We start from the raw sequence: 17,550 nt of genomic DNA, 5'->3' as shown, positions 1-17,550 counted from the left end.
CCCTGCTTGGCGGGAAGCCTGCTTCTCCCTCTCCCACTCCCCCTGCTTGTGTTCCTGCTCTCGCTATCTGCTATCTCTCTCTGTCAAATAAATAAAATCTTTAAAAAATAAAAAGTAAATAAACAAAAAGAATTAAATCATAAAACAGAAGAAAACATAGGGGTAAATCTTCATGAACTCTGATTTGGCAATGGATTCTTAGATACGATGCCAAAAACATGAGCAACAAAAGAAAAAATTAGACATATTGGAGTTGTCGAAGTTAAAAACTTCTGTGCATCGAAGGTATTACTGACAAAGTGAAAAGACAAACTAAGAATATAAGAAAATATTTCCAAGTTGTATATCTGATAAGGGTCTACTATCCAGAATATACAAAGAACTCTTATAACTCAACAACAAAAAGACAATCTAATTTTTAAAATGGTCCAAGCACCTGAACAGATAATTCTGCCAAGAAGAGATACTACAAATGGCCAAAAAGTACCTGAAAAGATGCTCAACACCGTTAGCTACTAGGGAAAGTAAAATCAAAACCAAATGATAGCACTTCACACTCAACAGGATTAAACAACAGTAACAAATTAATAATAACAATAATAATAATAATAATGGAAAAGAACAAGTGTTGGCAAGGATGTAGAGAAATTGGAACCCTCATACATTGCTGGTAGGAATATAAAATGGTACGGCCACTATGGAAAAACAGTTTGGCAGTTTCTTGAAAAATGACACAGGATTACTATATGACCCAGCAATTCTGCTCATATATGTCCAAAAGAACTGAAAACAGGTGTTTAAACAAAGACTTGTACACAAATCTTCATAGCAGCATTATTCATAATAGCCAAAAGGCAGAAACAACCCTAATGTCCATCAACTGATGAATGAATAAATAAAGTGTATATCCACACACTGGACTATTACTTGGCTGGAAAGAGGAATGGAATTCTGATACTTACTAGAACATGGGTGAACCCTGAAAACATTATGCAAAGTGAAACAAGCTGGTCACAAAATGCCATACAGTGTACGATTTCATTTAAATAAAGCATACAGAACAGGCATATCCACAGAGACAGAAGGCAGATTTATGGTTGCTAGGGGCTGGGGGGGAAATGGGGAACCACCTGCTCAATGGGTACAAGGTTTCCTTTTGGGGTGCTGAAAATATTCTGGAACTACATAGTGGTGATGGTTGCACAACACTGTGAATCCACTAAATGCCACTGACCACTTTAAAATGGTTAAAACAAGGGGCGCCTGGGGGGCTCAGTCGGTTAAGCATCTGCTTTCGGCTTGGTTCATAATCTCAGGGTCCTGGGGTCAAGCCCCATGTTGGGCTTCCTGCTCAGCAGGGAGTCTGCTTCTCCTTCTCAGAGAGAGAGAGAGAGAGAGAGAGAGAGAGAGAGAAGGAGAGCACGAGTGGGGGAGGGGCAGAGGGAGAAGCAGATTCCCCATTCATATATTGACGCTGAGTAAATCCACACTTCTCATCCAGGCCTTTCCTGATATTTTACATTCTTATTTCTAACTAGAGCCATCTCAAAAATCAGCATGTTTTCTTCTTTTTAATTTTTTTTAAAATTTTATTTATTTGATAGAGAGCATGAGTGGGAGAAGGGGCAGAGGCAGAGGGAGAAGCAGACTCCCCCCTGAGTAGGGAGCCAAAGCGGGCTTGGATCCTAGGACCCTGGGATCGTGACCCCCCAAATCAGCATGTTTTCTTAGGCTAGTCACCAACTAACCTACCTCCTTACCCTTGCCCCTGCCAACTTGGAAAACTAATAGTGTACCTTCCAGTGATGTTTCCCCTCCAACAAGCGCTTTTTTGCTTTTTGAAGATGTTAAAAGCTCAACACATCTGCCACCCTTCTAGGCTATGCTACCAAAAACTGAAGCTTTATTTCTATTCCATCTTAAGATGTAATACTAGGAGTGCAGGAAGTATTATCAGGGAATTTACCACTGCTATTACAAAGAGAAGAATGTGTGACCAAAGAAAGTAAACATATTCATAAAAAAAATTCATTCATTCAGTCACCATCTGGTAGGTACCATGCACTGTTCCAAACACGAACAATAGTGTTCAACAAGACAGACAGGTTCCTTTGCTAATGGAACTTATATTCTCATGAGAGGACAGACACACGGACAAGGAAAAATCAGGTGTGCTAAAAATTAAAATGCTGTGCTAGGAATTAACTTGTTGGTTATTCATAGAACTCCATCCTGATTACACACATGGGGCAACTCTCCCTATACCATGTGGGCAGCAAGTTAGAGTCTGATTTCACACACAGAAAAATTAAGCTGCATTTCTGGGGTCATTTTGGCATGTGATTCTCAGAAATGGCCTGATGAACTGGCAGACGGTATACGAAAATCTGTGCATAGAACTGCTTTTCTCTCCTATTAAGGGCATGAATCCAGTTTTATATTGGAAATCATTAATTCATAAGCAGATTCCTTTAATTTTTGTTTCTCAGATCAAGTGTTTTCGAAATTACAAAAATTTTATTCCAGGTCCTCCTATAGAACTTACTACAGAATTCTTGCAGTTTCCAGAGGATCTAGGGAATCAGGAAAGATATTCACCCTGTCCTCTAATACCAGAACCCAGTGCAAAATATGACCATTTCTCACACACACACACACACACACACACACACAAAACCACACATTTTATTGCTTACACAACAAGCTCTTGTACCAATAACTTGCACTATACATAACTGCACTTTACTATACACTTTGCACCTTCCTTCTATACTCTTTAGAATTGACCTGATGTACAAACAAGTGTCAGAAACAAGACCTTGTAACAGGGAACACAGGACTGAAAATCAAGTAAGCGCTATGACACAATAAATCTTCCCCCTTTAAAAAAGGTCAGAGCATCAGTACTGAGTAACTGGAATGAAAGGAATTATAGTAACTGTTAGGAATGGAGAAAATACTTGGCAGTTCCATGCACGTGGTGGTTGAGCGCGGGGGCGGGGGGGATGCAAAGAGAGGAAGCCCCCAAATGGGAGAACGAAGTCACGTGGTTCCTTCCCCAGAGATCTTCAGCACTGGACACAGGAATCCAAATCTAAGCAACGGGAATGATTAGCTCCCTTCTTGCAGTGTTTTGTCTTTCAAGCAAGTGCCTTAGATAAAAAGCACTACTGGAATGCTTTATAGACAATGGCTTTGGAACTAAGAAGGCCTAACAGTACTTGTTAATAGGATCCAGATGTTTTAAAATCCAGATACAAAGTTGCTTTAAATCTCTCATCCAGTTGACAGCCTCAAAGAACCTTGATATAAATGGCATATCCGAACATAATGCATTACAACAGGACCCATTATCACACATACTTTAGCTACACAGAGGATCACATCTCAATGCCACAATGCACATGTGTAACCCCTCCAGTAAAAGTCTGGTAACAAGCAGTAGGCTGACAGCCGGCGGTATGTCTACTCCCCATCACAAGCATGCTGCTCGCGTAGTGTGGACATGTCTTTATTTTCTCCCTCTTCAGCATTGTTTAGAAGCAACTTAGCTCAGAATTATCTAATATACAGAGAGAGAGAGCTGTAGATCAATAAATATTTGAAAACTATTAAATGCCAAGTACTCTGTCCTCAAAGCATTTAGGATGAGACACCTATGTTCTTTCTACCATTGGGGAAATTACAGTCTAATGGGAAAGACAGACTTTAAACAAAGAGCCAGAAATAATTAAGAGAATAACTACTCCTATGTCAAGTACTATGAAAAACACATAGGAAAATGTGACATAAGAAATCCGAACTCGTCTCGAAACACTGACTGAGGAAAGGATGTTTAAACCAAGATGGAAAGGGTCACTAGGATTTTTCTAGACAAATTCCTTAGAAAACCCAGGTAGAGATAATGACAACATGGTATGGTTGTGGAGACGAGGAGATGCTTTGCCCCCCTGCCAGAATCTACTCTAAAATCCAGACGGTAGTTGGAAACAGTTGAAGATTCTAAGAGGCAGTCAGATCCTGAGACTTGGTGGGATGTTCTGTAGAAGTACTTCAACAACATTCAGAATTATTGGGAACAAAAACATCCCCAGGCCCCTTCGCACCAGGAAGGCTGCCAAGCAGGGTTGCTGCCCCTCGAGGATCAGGACCTGAGAGAGGCAGGCGGCTTCTGCAGGGCTGTGGCCCAGTGGGGACAGCAGACTGTTCGAATACAGGGACTCCGCATAGGAGCAGATATATGGAGAAAAATGAAGCCGGGTTTCTCCCGGTCAGAGAAGAAAGTTCACAAATATGAAAAGAGGGGAAAAATACAATGGACCCTGTGGTGTTGAAATGGAATTGGAGATACTGGTATAAATTCATGGCTTCCAATATATATAGCTAGATATAGAAATGAATATAGACATGAGAGAGAGAGGGTGTGTGTGTCTGTCTCCTAACAACTGTGCACTGAAAGAGCCTGGGAGCAGTGATCACCCCAGGAACAAGGAGAATTCGTACCCAGGTCTTTGCTTCTAAGTATCATTCCCCACTAAAGGGAACCTGAGCTACCTGGCTGTTACAGAGCTGAGGATAATACGAGATGAGCCTAGAACATCTTCTTGGGCCACAAGGAAACAACATACTCACAGAATGATGGGGTTGTGTCAAAAGGACACAAAGCCAATTTAAAGAGGTTCTCACTGATCAAATACGGAACAATATGAAGGTTGAAATAATGAATAACTGAATAACAAATAATTAAATGAAATAAAATTCTTGTGGTCCATACCAGAAGAGCGTGAGAGGGAGCTTGGAAGGAAAAGGCAGCTCTCCCGTACGATAGAATGCCTACTGAGAAATGTAAATAGAATAACGGAAGAATCACCTTTTGAATCATCACCTTTAAGAATCATCATAGTAATAACCAATTCAGGCAAGAAAACATTAATGGATACTGAAACTAATGGGCGAAACTTAGGCTGCAAAACTGGATAATCATGAAGTCTCAAAATACCTCCACACAGAATATTTACTGATGATAAAGGGAAAAGAGAACTTTACAGTGGAGAGGCCTGGAAGATATCACCTTGGCCAAGAAAGAGATCAAAATTAACATCACTGGGGGAGGGAGAGACATACCATGTGCCACCTGGTGGGATGCCACAAGAGGGGTCTCGTCCCAATCTGTGCTAGTCCTGCCGACGATGACTGACTTGCCTACCACATGAACAACAGCAGGCAAGCTGGCAAGTCCAACTAGAAAACTGTTCTATAAAATAACTGGCTTCTTAAAACATGTTCAAGTCTGGGGGCACCTGGGGTGGCTCAGTCAGTTAGGTGTCCAACTCTCGATTTCTGCTCAGGTCGTGATCTCAGGGTGGTGAGATCAAGCCCCACATCAGGCTCCATGCTGAGTGTGGAGCCTGCTTAAGATTCTCTCTTTCCCACAGGGCACCTGGGTGGCTCAGTCGGTTGAAGGTCTGACTCCTGATTTCTGCTCAGGTCATGATCTCAGGGTCCTGGGATCAAGCTCCACGTCCGGCTCCCTGCTCCTGCTTGAGGATTCTCTCTCTCTCTCTATCTCTCTGACTCTCTCTCCCTCTGTCCCACCCCCTTGCACTCTCTTCTCTCTCCCTCTAAAATAAAAAAAATAAATCTTAAAAAAAAAAAGATTCTCTCTCTTTCCCTCTGCTCTCCCTCCCCACCGTAGCACCCTCTCTCAAAACAAACAAAAACAAAAAACCCCACAAAAAACAAAACAAAACAAAACAAAGAACAAAAAAGCATGTTCAAGTCTTGAAAGATAATGAATGACTGAGGAACTGTTCCAGACTGAAGGAGACTGAAGAGATAGGACAGGGTAAGCGCAGTGTAACATTCTGGATTAAGTTCTTTCTCTGTTAAAGACACCATTTGGACAGTCAATGAAACCTGAATAGGGTTCTCTGGCTGTTTTCACTTTTTTATAAGTTTGGAATTATTTCAAAACAAAAAGTAAGAGAAAAAAGGTACAAATTTTGGGGGTGCCTGCCTGGCTCAGTCAGTGGAGCATGCAACTCTTGATCTCGCCCCACAGCCCCACTTTGGGTGTAGAGCTTACTTCAAAACAAAAGTGGTGGTGGGCGGGGGGGTTGAATTTTTGAAAAGAAGTGATCTAAAATTTAATTTAAAAATAAACTTCTCGAGGGCGCCTGGGTGGCTCAGATGGTTAAGCGTCTGCCTTCGGCTCAGGTCATGATCCCGGCGTCCTGGGATCAAGTCCCGCATCGGGCTCCCTGCTCCTTGGGAGCCTGCTTCTCCCTCTGCCTCTCTCTCTCTGTCTCTCATGAATAAATAAATAAAATCTTAAAAAAATAAATAAATAAATAAAAATAAAAAATAAAAAAAAATAAACTTCTCGAATAGTAAATACATGCAAAAATGTTCATTCCTTCTGGCAACGAAATGTAAATTAAAGCAGTGTTAAGGTATCATTTTAGTCCTGACGGATTTTTATTGTAATCATCTGTTTATCTATATGTTGGTTTGCTTTATAATATGATAGCTAGAAAGGGTTTCTTATTTTGTTTTCTAAGTGCTGTTACATAAAGTGATTCATAAGCTCATACTAAAGGGGCGCCTGGGTGGCTCAGATGGTTAAGCGTCTGCCTTCAGCTCAGGTCATGATCCCAGGGTCCTGGGATCGAGCCCCACATCGGGCTCCTGGCTCAGTGGGGAGCCTGCTTCTCCCTCTCCCTCTGCCTCTCCCCCTGCTCATGCTATCTATCTCTCTCTCTCTGTATCTCAAATGAATCTTTAAAAAAAAAAACTCTACAAAGAAGATTCAATTATTTTCTCTACTTGACAGAAGCAACTGGGGCTTTGGGACTTAAGCAGCTTGTCTGAAATTACATAGCCTGCCTTTGGTGGTAGTGGGGTGTGAACCCCGGCAGCCTGACTCACATGCCTTTTACCTCTATGATATACTTCTTCGTATATGCATCCAGGGCTGAGGTACCCAAACCTGGTACAATCCTTCTGAAGAACAATGAGGCCAAGCCATCCCTAGAGTCACCAAATCCTCTTGCCCACTAATAAATTGCTGAGAATGTATCTTAAGGAAACCTATATATAGAAAAGCAAAAGCTACATGCATAAAGATGTTCTCCGTAATGGAAATTTTTTAAAAAAAATATTTTATTTATTTGACAGAGAGAGAGTGAGAGCACAAGCCGGGAGACAGAGGGAGAGGGAGAAGCAGGTTCCTCGCTGAGCAGGGAGCCCGACATGGAACTCGATCCCAGTACCCTGGGATCATGACCCGAGCCGAAGGCAGCCACTTAACCAACTGAACCACTCAAGCGCCCCCATAATGGAAATTTTTTAAATGAACAATAGAAAAATGGCTAAATTAGTTGTGATCCATCAACTTGATGGAATATTCTATAGTCATTTAAAAATGATAACTATGGAGATATAATGAAAAGTAGGGAAATATTAATAAGTTAAAAGACTCAAAGTATGTGTATACTTGGAAATACATTAATAATTGCATGTGCATAAAAGTGACAAATTAAAAAGAAAATTCAAAAATGATAATAGCAGTTAAAAAGTCATGGGATAATTGGTGACCTTTTTCCTTTCAAATATTTTTCATTTACAACCAGAAACAGCAATCAAAGACTCCCAAAACATATCCCATTAACAGATGTCTAGAAAGTGATGCAAAGATTCTTTTTGTACTTTCCCCCAAACCTCTTCTTTGGAGGAGATGAGTGGTGATTATGTCCATTTACATGAAAAATTGTTAAATTTCTAAAAATCAGGCAAGAAAATAAAAGAAATTTTATGATTCAATATCGTCTAACACACACACATCTAGAAGGGTCTATGCTGGAATATCTATTGTGGCTATCTGTGGGTGGTGAGATTATAGGAGATTTAAACCATTTGGGAACTCGGTGTTATATACAAGTATTCATTTCTAATAATACTTGTCAAAAGCTTTGTATAGGTAAACTATTACTAAATTAAAATACTTTAACACAATCTTGGCAACCAACTCCATAATTTCACCAGAAAAATAGGACAGCTTTCCCATATCGTTTATTCTACACTCAGACTTCACTAATCCTGCTCCTTTGACTAGACTCATCAATAAATATATCTCATGCTAATAGTCCAAAACGACCAACTGAGAATATAGCTACCTAGTTTATACAAGAGTCTGGCACTTACGCACACAGATCACTGACCCATGTATTTGTATCAAGAAGGAGATGCTATTCATAAAGATTTTATTACAAGGATTTAAATTTCTTTTTTTTTTTAAGATTTTATTTATTTGCGAGAGAGACAATGAGAGACAGAGAGCATGAGAGGGGGGAGGGTCAGAGGGAGAAGCAGACTCCCCGCCGAGCAGGGAGCCCGATGCGGGACTCGATCCCGGGACTCCAGGATCATGACCTGAGCCGAAGGCAGTCGCTTAACCAACTGAGCCACCCAGGCGCCCTTATTACAAGGATTTAAATATACTTTCCTCAAATAATACTTCTTACTGTGAACTTTAAAGCTTAATAGAAAAACACAAGCTCAGAAAGCTAGTCACATTCCCCAGCAACAGAATAAGGAAAAATAATCATAAATCATTAGGTAGAAATACCTGGTGTTAGCACCAAAAATGAACCATTACTTGTATTAAGTACTTTTAATCCACTTTAAATGTTTTATGAAAGAAATAGATATAATCTTGATGAAATCTGAATATGGCTAGGAGGCTGAGAAAAAACAAAGATCAGAAAAAAGAATAAATGACTAGAAAAGAAGCAAAAGTAAGAGTCAAAATTGAGGGTTCCTTCAGGGGAAAAAAATAATTCCACGATAGGCGGAAATAGATTCTGAGCACATTTTAAAACCTAGCATCGTGAAGAAATGTCCACAGGAATAAATAATGGCGATGGTGATGATGATGGCATCTTCCAGAAGAGGTCATGGTTATCAGGGATGGAAGGAGAATGTCATGGGGCAGAGCCAAAAACCAGTTATATTCAAAACTATTAACTGAAGTCTTTAAAAACTAGAAAGGTTTTCATCTGTTGGGTTTTCCAATGGAGGCCTGTGTGAAGGAATGGACGTTATGAACATCTTGTGTGTCCTATCATACGAATATTAAAATGAGGACCCAAGGGAGAAAAGCCCTAAGCATTATTAGACACCGGAGTCATGTGTTCACTATCTCACATCTGACTGGCTCACCCCGACGATGCCCTGTCTCGTCCCCGCGTAAGCGTGGAGCAGGGAGGACTCATCACATTTTTCTTCCTCTCCTGAGTTATGAAACAGTACACAGAGGCAACGAAGCCATACCACCCCTAAAGTCTCCTCTCTCCTGCCTCTGCCACGCATGATTTTTATTCTCTAAAGCCATTTCTTCCTCAAAAGAGCTCACCAGCGTCGTCGTCCTTCCTATCGGCTGCCCCACTGGGCTCTAGTGAGTGACATCCAGACATTTAAACTCAAAAGCTGCTTCAGAAGGGAGTTATTAAAATTCAAATGAGCTGGGCATGTCGAAGAAGAAAACACTCGTTTGCATGCACACCTCCGCATTTGGCCATCCCATTTAGACCCACAGAGCAGGGTCTGGTTTTGTTTTTGTAAATGGGCTTTGGAGGCGGAGGTCAGCCTCCCACGGCCCCCACTCCTTTGGGGTCATCATTAGTAATGTGTAAGACTGAATAGATTTTCCTCTGAATCTAGTCAGCAAACCTGACAAGAAGGCAGCCCTCTCCCACAACCTGAAAATGCCAAAAATCTGATTGGTAATATGGATTTTTAATACTTCATTTATCTGTCTTAAAATAGCTTTCAGTTGAGATTGCAAATAACATCACTGAGGCCAGCCTCACCTGATTTTTCAATTTTAGAGCAGAACATTTCCTGTTGTGCCATGACTGTGTAATCATAAAAATGTTCTGTTTAACCAAGAATTTCCCACAGGATTCAGAGAAAATTCATGTCTGTCAAGAAATAGGGACCTGGGGAGTCAACATTACATTTTATTCCCTCGAAAAGAAAAAGAGTATCTTTCATTTTGTCTGAAGAATTTTTATTTTATTTCTCACGGAAATAGCTCAAATTAGCGTCATTTAAAACTTTTGTAAGGTATCAATGAGCAAATTAAAAAAAAAAGCAAAAATACATATTCCTAAGATTATCTTGGCTATGGAAATTTTAGACGCTCCTTTAGTAAGTATTCAATTTCTTACTAATGAAGATATCTCTATTATGACACTATTATTAAATAGACTTAATTTATGACAATATAAACAATTCTATATTACAGGTAATATATTACGTGTTTATATATAAATATTTTACGTACAACGACATTAAGTATATATCAATTTTTTACTAAGGGTACGTAAAAGCAGTCATGCTAACTCATGACCCTAAAATAATACTACAGTTTTGAGAACTCTAGGAACTAAAGGAATTCATCTCCAAACTCTGAAACTAGTTTATAATCTGGAAGCTGCAGATGACATGACCTTTAACGTCCCTTCCAACAGTAAGATTTTACTCTTTTACGACCTTCATTAATCAAACCTGCTTCCTCCAGATTTCTTCAGTTTAATATGTTTAAAAACCTCCCCCCCGCCCTAAAATTGGGATGGTCTTATCATAATACAGACACTGGATTTGCCCAGATGGATCTAACCAGGCCAGGCAAGAAAGAAGCTAGCAAATATCAATGAAAGAATATTCTATGAATGAAACTATGTCCTGAGCTATGAAATTCTCAAGGAGGATACATTTTGCCCTCACATCTCTTAAGAGTCGATGTGTATCAGTAGAGAGCATTTATTTAAAGACTTATATGGCATTTCTTGGACTGCAGTTAAAAACAAAAGGCAGGGCGCCTGGGTGGCTCAGTCGTTAAGCAGCTGCCTTCGGCTCAGGTCATGATCCCAGGGTCCTGGGATCGAGCCCCGCATCGGGCTCCCTACTCAGCGGGAAGCCTGCTTCTCCCTCTCCCACTCCCCCTGCTTGTAGTCCCCCTCTCGTGTCTCTCTCTGTCAAATAAAAAAATAAAATCTTAAAAAAACAAAAAAAACCCGAAAGGCAATTCAATCTCTGTCTTCAGGTTGCTTGTGGTCTAATGTGGGTGGTGGCAGCAACAAAGAGTCCCACACGGACAAATGTTTGCAGAGAAAAAGAACACAAGCTAAAATTAAGAACAACAGCCAGTGATTCCAACAACAGAGAGCGATCATTCGAGGTTCAGGGAGAAGACTTACTTCCAAGTTAGATCCCAGCTGTGTTTTCTCTTTTCTGGTCACACCCGCTCAACATGGACAAGAAAAGAAATGTGTGCTCATACTTTTTAAAAAGGTCAAATGAAAGATCAAGGTCTTCACAGATCCCCCTGACGCCCACCCCCAATCGCCAAGGTCAAATACAATGATTCCAAGAGACGACACGGCGTGTATGTTTATGTACCACTTATGGTCATTGGCCTCGTGGTCATTTCTGTTGCAAAGATGGGCTAGCAGAAGGAAACAGTTACTCCTTCAAATTGATTATGGTTTAATCCTACAGAAGCAAGCTTGGGGCACACAAACCTAAATCGCAGGAAGAATGGTGAAATTCAAGGAATGTGCTCACTTGCCTTTTTTCCCTCCTGTAACGAAGAAGCCCACGGCCGCTCTAATAAAACTGCTCTCGGGCAGATAGCTGTAGTCGGTGGGAACTGTGAAGGCAAAGAACGATCAAATTAGCCGGGAACCTGGCGGGACTGATGAAGGCAAGATAATGATCTCACGCTGCCACATCAACCTAGAGACAAAGCGGAGATGTTTATGCCATTCATCTCAGCACAATACTCTGTGGTGGCATCTAATTCTATTAGATTAAGTGACTGGCCTTGAAGTAACCACTTAGGCTATGCAAGCAAAGCTAAAATGGTGGTAAACCTAGCAGAGACTGCAAAATCACAGGGGATGGAAACTTTACTGAAGCGGGTAAAAAAAAAAAAGTCCTTTCCACCCTGTCACATCAATAAGCTCCAGTCCAGCGACCCTCGGTGTCTGCAAGGAGCCTGCTGGCCTCTAGGCTGAGACCACCATTCTAGGGATGACTTGAGGACATCCTGAATCAGATCTATGATCCAGGGAAATGCAACAAGCAGTAATAACAGCAGCCGGCCTGTTACTTCCGAAGGCGGGGACCTCTCAGTGAGCAGCATGTCCAAACCACCAGCCCCAGCTGCTGACCTGGAACACTGAGGCAAGCGACACAGAGGCAAGGCGAATCTGGGGAGTTTCCTAGATTCTTTTCCTCCCAGTCCCCCCAGGATTGCTTCAGGACATGCTTTTTACTGCAACAATGGCTCAACTGGAAAATTCCAACAGAAACGAGGAGCTATACTTTTCCACACATACAAGCTCTGTGTCCCAACGAACCTGGGTGAGATGGTTCACGACCACCCGACTTGAGTGCATGTGGGCCGGACCGTGTAACCCAGAGCATAATGATCAACTTGCTATTTTACCAGGACCTTAGGAGTGCGCTGCCCTTCCCAACTAGCATTACTTAAGGTTTCCACCATGACTAAGTTTGGTGGGTTGTTTCCCCCCTCCCGCCTGTTCCCATTTTAACATGACAGCTTCCAGTTGTCTCAAGTTCATTATGTTGGGAATGCTGCGGAACAATGTCCTATTTCTCTAGCTAAGGAGTGACTGAAAGTGAGGGGAACAGGAATTATAGTGCTACGTGTTCAGGGTGATGCTGTCCCTGCACTACCTGTCAGGGGATCAGCGAAACTAGGTTTTAATGAGAAATCTTTGGTAAAAAAACCTCTCTGGCCTGGGTCCAAGAGAGCCAGTGGGTCAAAATTCTATAAAGATCAAGGAGCAGATTCAGGTCCCAGTGTATTACAGTGATGCCTTCTGCAGAAAATCTCCAAGTACAAGCTTAAATTAAGCATGTGGGAATTGCAAATATTTTTTGTTTTTTATCAAAAATGTGGAAATAGAAAAGGCCTTGTTATGTTAAAGACGTGGGATTTTAATTTCAACGCCAAGTATGTGCATATCTTTAAATGTATGTACCCCATTATTTTCTTAAAAGCACGGGCCCGGAGAAACCCAGTCTTGGAGGAAGAGACTTTTAATGAAATAGGAGTATTATACAAACTGTAATTCCATCTAGGAAAATAAAAAGAACTCTCTTCCGAGCTTGAAGGACCTGTTCCTACTTTCTGGATTTGTCACTAAACTCCACATGTAAGTCATGTAATCTTTCTAAGCCTCACTGTCTTCATTTGTGAAATATGGGGTTAGACTGTCTAATCTGCTCTCTGAGTGAGGCAGGGAGGAAGAATGAAAAGAGGTGACAGAGGTGAGTTCAACTGTGTGTGCACCACTTGCTGGTGGACATGTGACCCTGGGCAAGTCAGAAAGCTCTCCACAGCCCCTCTTCTGATATAAAAGAGAGATGGTATTTGGGCAAGTCAGGAAGCTCCCGAACAGCCCCTCTTCTTCTAACATAAAAGAGAGATGGTAACACCCACCACTTAAGGCAGCTACAAAGATTAATGCTCTCAACCAAGTACACGGCCCCCAGTCAGCAAGCCCTCCTCCAGCCCCAGTGTTCTAAGACTCCGATCTTACCAGAGGTTCTACTCTGACTTGAGGACAGAGTAGATAGGTGAAGATGTCCTAGAAGCCAGAGAGCATTTGACTGAAGACCAATCACGCCAGACACACTGATGACCTATGGATTAAAGTGTAACAGTTCAATGATCAGGCAAGATCCACACTCCATTTAATAAAAGGTCACTCAGAGAAAGTCATTTATCTTTTATGAGGTGGTGGCTTGTCTGGTAATGACAAGTTCTCTGACAAGACGTAATATCAAGTGTCTAATATACTAAACCCTGGACACACAGGTGATCAACAATTATTGCTGAAGAAATGAATGAATGTATCAATCAATCAATCATGACAGAAGGTAGTACCGGTTGTCTCAGGTTTCACGGAGTCTGACTGGTCTCAAAGGAATTTTTTTAAAAAAGGGAGAAAAGGGACGCCTGGGTGGCTCAGTCGGTTAAGCGTCTGCCTTCGGCTCAGGTCATGATCCCAGGGTCCTGGGATCGAGCCCCGCGTCGGGCTCCTTGCTCAGCGGGGAGCCTGCTTCTCCCTCTGCCTGCTGCTTCCCCTGCTATGCTTTCTCTCTCTCTCTCTCTCTCTCTGACAAATAAATAAATTAAAAAAATAAAAAGGGGAAAAAAATCCAAAAAGTAAAAACAAGGTGTTATTTAAGAATAAAATACCTCTAAAAATGGAAGGAGATATTATTTTGTTCTCTTCTTTAAGTAATGTTCTATTACTGCTTTATCACTCATAATAAGGATTTTCTTAAATAACTTTTCATTTATAGATTTTTATCCCCCAAGTTATAGCCACTTAAGTTTTGGTATAATTATTTTTCTGAGAATCACATTCATACATGCAAAAGAGTTTCTTCTGTTCAGAGATTTATGGTTGCTTTTCAAAGCATGAATTATTAAAACTTATATATGTGGTAGGTGTAATAATCAGCTGTATTTACAAGAAGGAAAAAAGTATGCTAAATGAAAAGACTAAGTTAAAAGACTATCTACAAAGTTCTATATATAGTAAGAATACCAATCGTGCAAAGAAAATAAGAGTACTTGAAAAGAAATAAGACCGGGGCGCCTGGGTGGCTCAGTTGGTTAAGCGACTGCCTTCAGCTCAGGTCCTGATCCTGGAGTCCCGGGATCGAGTCCCACATCAGGCTCCCTGCTCAGCGGGGAGTCTGCTTCTCCCTCTGACCCTCCCCCTCTCATGCTCTCTGTCTCCCATTCTCTCTCTCTCAGATAAATAAATAAAATCTTTAAAAAAAAAAAAAAGAAAGAAGACCAATTATTACTAACACTTGCTTCAAGTTGTGAGGACCACCAATGATATTTTTTCAACTTTTTTCATTTTGTGCTTTCACGGTTGATGCAATGAAACTAATAAATTTTTATAAATAAAATCTTAAAATATATAATCATTCCTCAGCAGATGAACATACTTACTCTCTAGCCAAGAATGCTGATAATAATTAACCCAAATACTTTTATCAGTGACATCTGACTTGGTGCTTCTCAACCATTCTTAGATATCTATCCTGCCCTTTGATCACCTTCCATTTTACTTTGTCCTGAGGCCAGGACAGGGTCAGAGTTTCATTTTTAAAGGAAACCAAGCCAACTTAAGTTAACTCGAAAAGGCCAGCTTTTTTTTTTCCAGAGGAAGTGCGTGTTTGTCAGTGAATGTGGGGCCATAAGCTACTCTCAAGTGCTGCTTAGACTCAATGTGAATAACCAGAGATCTCCTCATTTTCCAAGTAAAACTGTTTGTATCATGAAAGAGAAAGGCAGTAAAAGGAAGTAGCTGAGGGGCACCTGGGTGGCTCAGTTGGTTGGTTAAGTGTCCGCCTCTTGGTTTCAGCTCAGGTCATGATCTCAAGGTCATGAGATCGAGCCCCACATCAGGCTCTGCACTGGGCGTGGAGCCTGCTTAAGATTTTCTCTCTCTCCCTCTCCGGCTGCCCCTCTATGTGCTCACACCCACATGCATTCTCTCTCACTCTCTTTCTCTCTCTCAAAAAAAAAGGGGGGGGGTAATTATCTGTTTCCCCATCCAAGGGTTTTAAATTCCTCTTCTCACCTGAGTTACAGTTTTAATGACTTCATTAAGTCTGGCTTGAAAATGAGAGGACTGGATAGCTTCTGACTTCAGCTGAAAGAAAAAGAAGAAATATCCACCCCAACATCCTCAAAAAGTAAATAATGATATTCCCAGTGGATGAGCTATCATCTTCTAAGCTATGGTATCATTTACCATTACGTCCTTACATTTCAGAAACAAAAGCTGTGGGCTCCTTGAGGGCAGGGTCCATGCTGTATTTATCACTGATTTCCTAACATCGGTCAGTGCCGCAAGAAGCACTCATTGAATAGACCTTCACTGTATGAACACAGGCGCTCCCTAGCATTACTTGTAAACTGAAACATACATATGTCCACCGTGGAAAACATTTAAAAGTGAAAGAATAACTACCTAGATATAAACTTAAACATGACAGATACAAAACGGAGTTTCTTAGGGATAACTTTTGACATTTCGTACAATTCAGTCACTTTTCTCAGGCAGGGAACGTTGTGGGAAGTACGCAGGCTGACTAAGTTTAATTCTTACGAACCAAATAAAAGAAGGAACAAATCTCTAAAAATGAATTCTCCACTAAGAGCAATTTTCTGTGTATCAAGGCATTGAAAACCCAGTATAACCGTTACTACTACGAGCATGTATTCTGTCCTTAGCACACTGAGATACTGGGTATTCTCTTGCTGTGGTTAGGCACACATTTAGATTTCTTCCCTTCGTGTTTTGTTCATCTGTTTGTTTGTTTTTTACCTGCGTTACATCCCCTTCAGAGCCTACCAAGGCCACCATGCCGTGAAGCGCTGCCAAACAGAGCATTGTAGGAGTGCCCTGAAAACAAAGCATCAGGTATGTCAAGAGGCAAATAGTCCTGGGGTTTGAACCCTATAAAACGTATTATATCCTAGAGAAACACTGGTCGAGATGGTACTACATTTGTAGGGTCAACATAACCCGCATCACGGACCCAAAACTGGCAGCTGACTTGAATACGGTAATAGGTTGAAGTTACTTGATCAGAGGTGGCTTCTTGCTGTTCTGTATTTTTCAAAACCACAGCACTGTTGGAAAATTAAAACACTGAGAAAGTAGCCTGTGCTTTTTAAAAAAAGCTATAATGGTTGACAGGATGTATCATTTACAAGGGATTGAAAGTTCCTGCATCTCTTTCGTTTGAAATTGCCTATTCTTTTATTGTTTGGCTATGTATCTTAGCAGCACCTATAAATGGTCCAATAAAGTTGCTCTTTTTTCCTTTATAAAATATAAAATCACATGCTAGGACTTGACCTCCTACCTGTGCTAGAACAATTCTGATCCAGGCGGGGAGCAGTCTGTGGCCCAAGTCCTCAGCTTTTCCATGTCCGCACAGAGACAAACCATGAACTAGGTTTCCTAACGCCAGGGCAAAACCTGAAGTCTGTTATAAATGAATAAAAACAAAGGGTAAGGAAAAAGAAGAAGAATAGCACAGATGGCACAGAATTTTATAGAAAGCATCTAAGCACTTCGAGGGGCTCCCTTTCCTACTGACAGGTTCTTTCACCATCTGAAAATCGGCGATTTGCAGATTTTTTTAAAAAATCAAGACTTCGGTTTGCAACAGAAACTGCAGTCTAACTGTAAGGAATTCAGCTGCAGTGAATGCTTTATTTTAGGAAAATAATACTGGACCACTACAAGACTTGATTCAAACGATCCAAATTTTCAGAAGGAATTAGGGTGAAAATACTGAGGTAGATCACACAAGCCTAGTCAACTCCCAAACAAGAGGAGAAGTCCCATAATGAGCACAGTATATGCAAACTCCCACATCTTGGTGTTGCAAAACCTATTCCAAATTTAAGAGAGC

The 17,550-nt window shown here is 41.0% G+C and overlaps 1 protein-coding gene across 7 annotated transcripts in view; it reads right to left on the bottom strand.

The window, feature by feature from the left end:
• Window positions 1-17,550, bottom strand: part of FOCAD (focadhesin) — a 310,969-nt gene that overhangs the window by 33,584 nt on the left and 259,835 nt on the right. For all 7 annotated transcript variants that reach the window (XR_010407633.1, XM_064579209.1, XM_064579206.1 and 4 more), the window contains 5 exons: window positions 16,996-17,118; window positions 16,452-16,529; window positions 15,702-15,773; window positions 13,635-13,737; window positions 11,633-11,713 (listed from right to left, as the gene is read on the bottom strand). Coding sequence is in view for 6 of the 7 variants with exons in the window: in XM_064579209.1 (XP_064435279.1) it covers window positions 11,633-11,713; window positions 13,635-13,737; window positions 15,702-15,773; window positions 16,452-16,529; window positions 16,996-17,118 (457 nt within the window). In the remaining variant the exon portion in view is untranslated. The remainder of the gene's footprint in view (window positions 1-11,632; window positions 11,714-13,634; window positions 13,738-15,701; window positions 15,774-16,451; window positions 16,530-16,995; window positions 17,119-17,550) is intronic.

This window comes from Mirounga angustirostris, unplaced genomic scaffold, assembly GCF_029215605.1.
Source record: "Mirounga angustirostris isolate CCGP_5_RB_7025 unplaced genomic scaffold, mMirAng1.0.hap1 SCAF_15, whole genome shotgun sequence".
Lineage (NCBI taxonomy): Eukaryota > Metazoa > Chordata > Mammalia > Carnivora > Phocidae > Mirounga > Mirounga angustirostris.
Note: the sequence above shows the minus strand (reverse complement) of the source record. Positions and strands in the feature narration are given on the sequence as shown.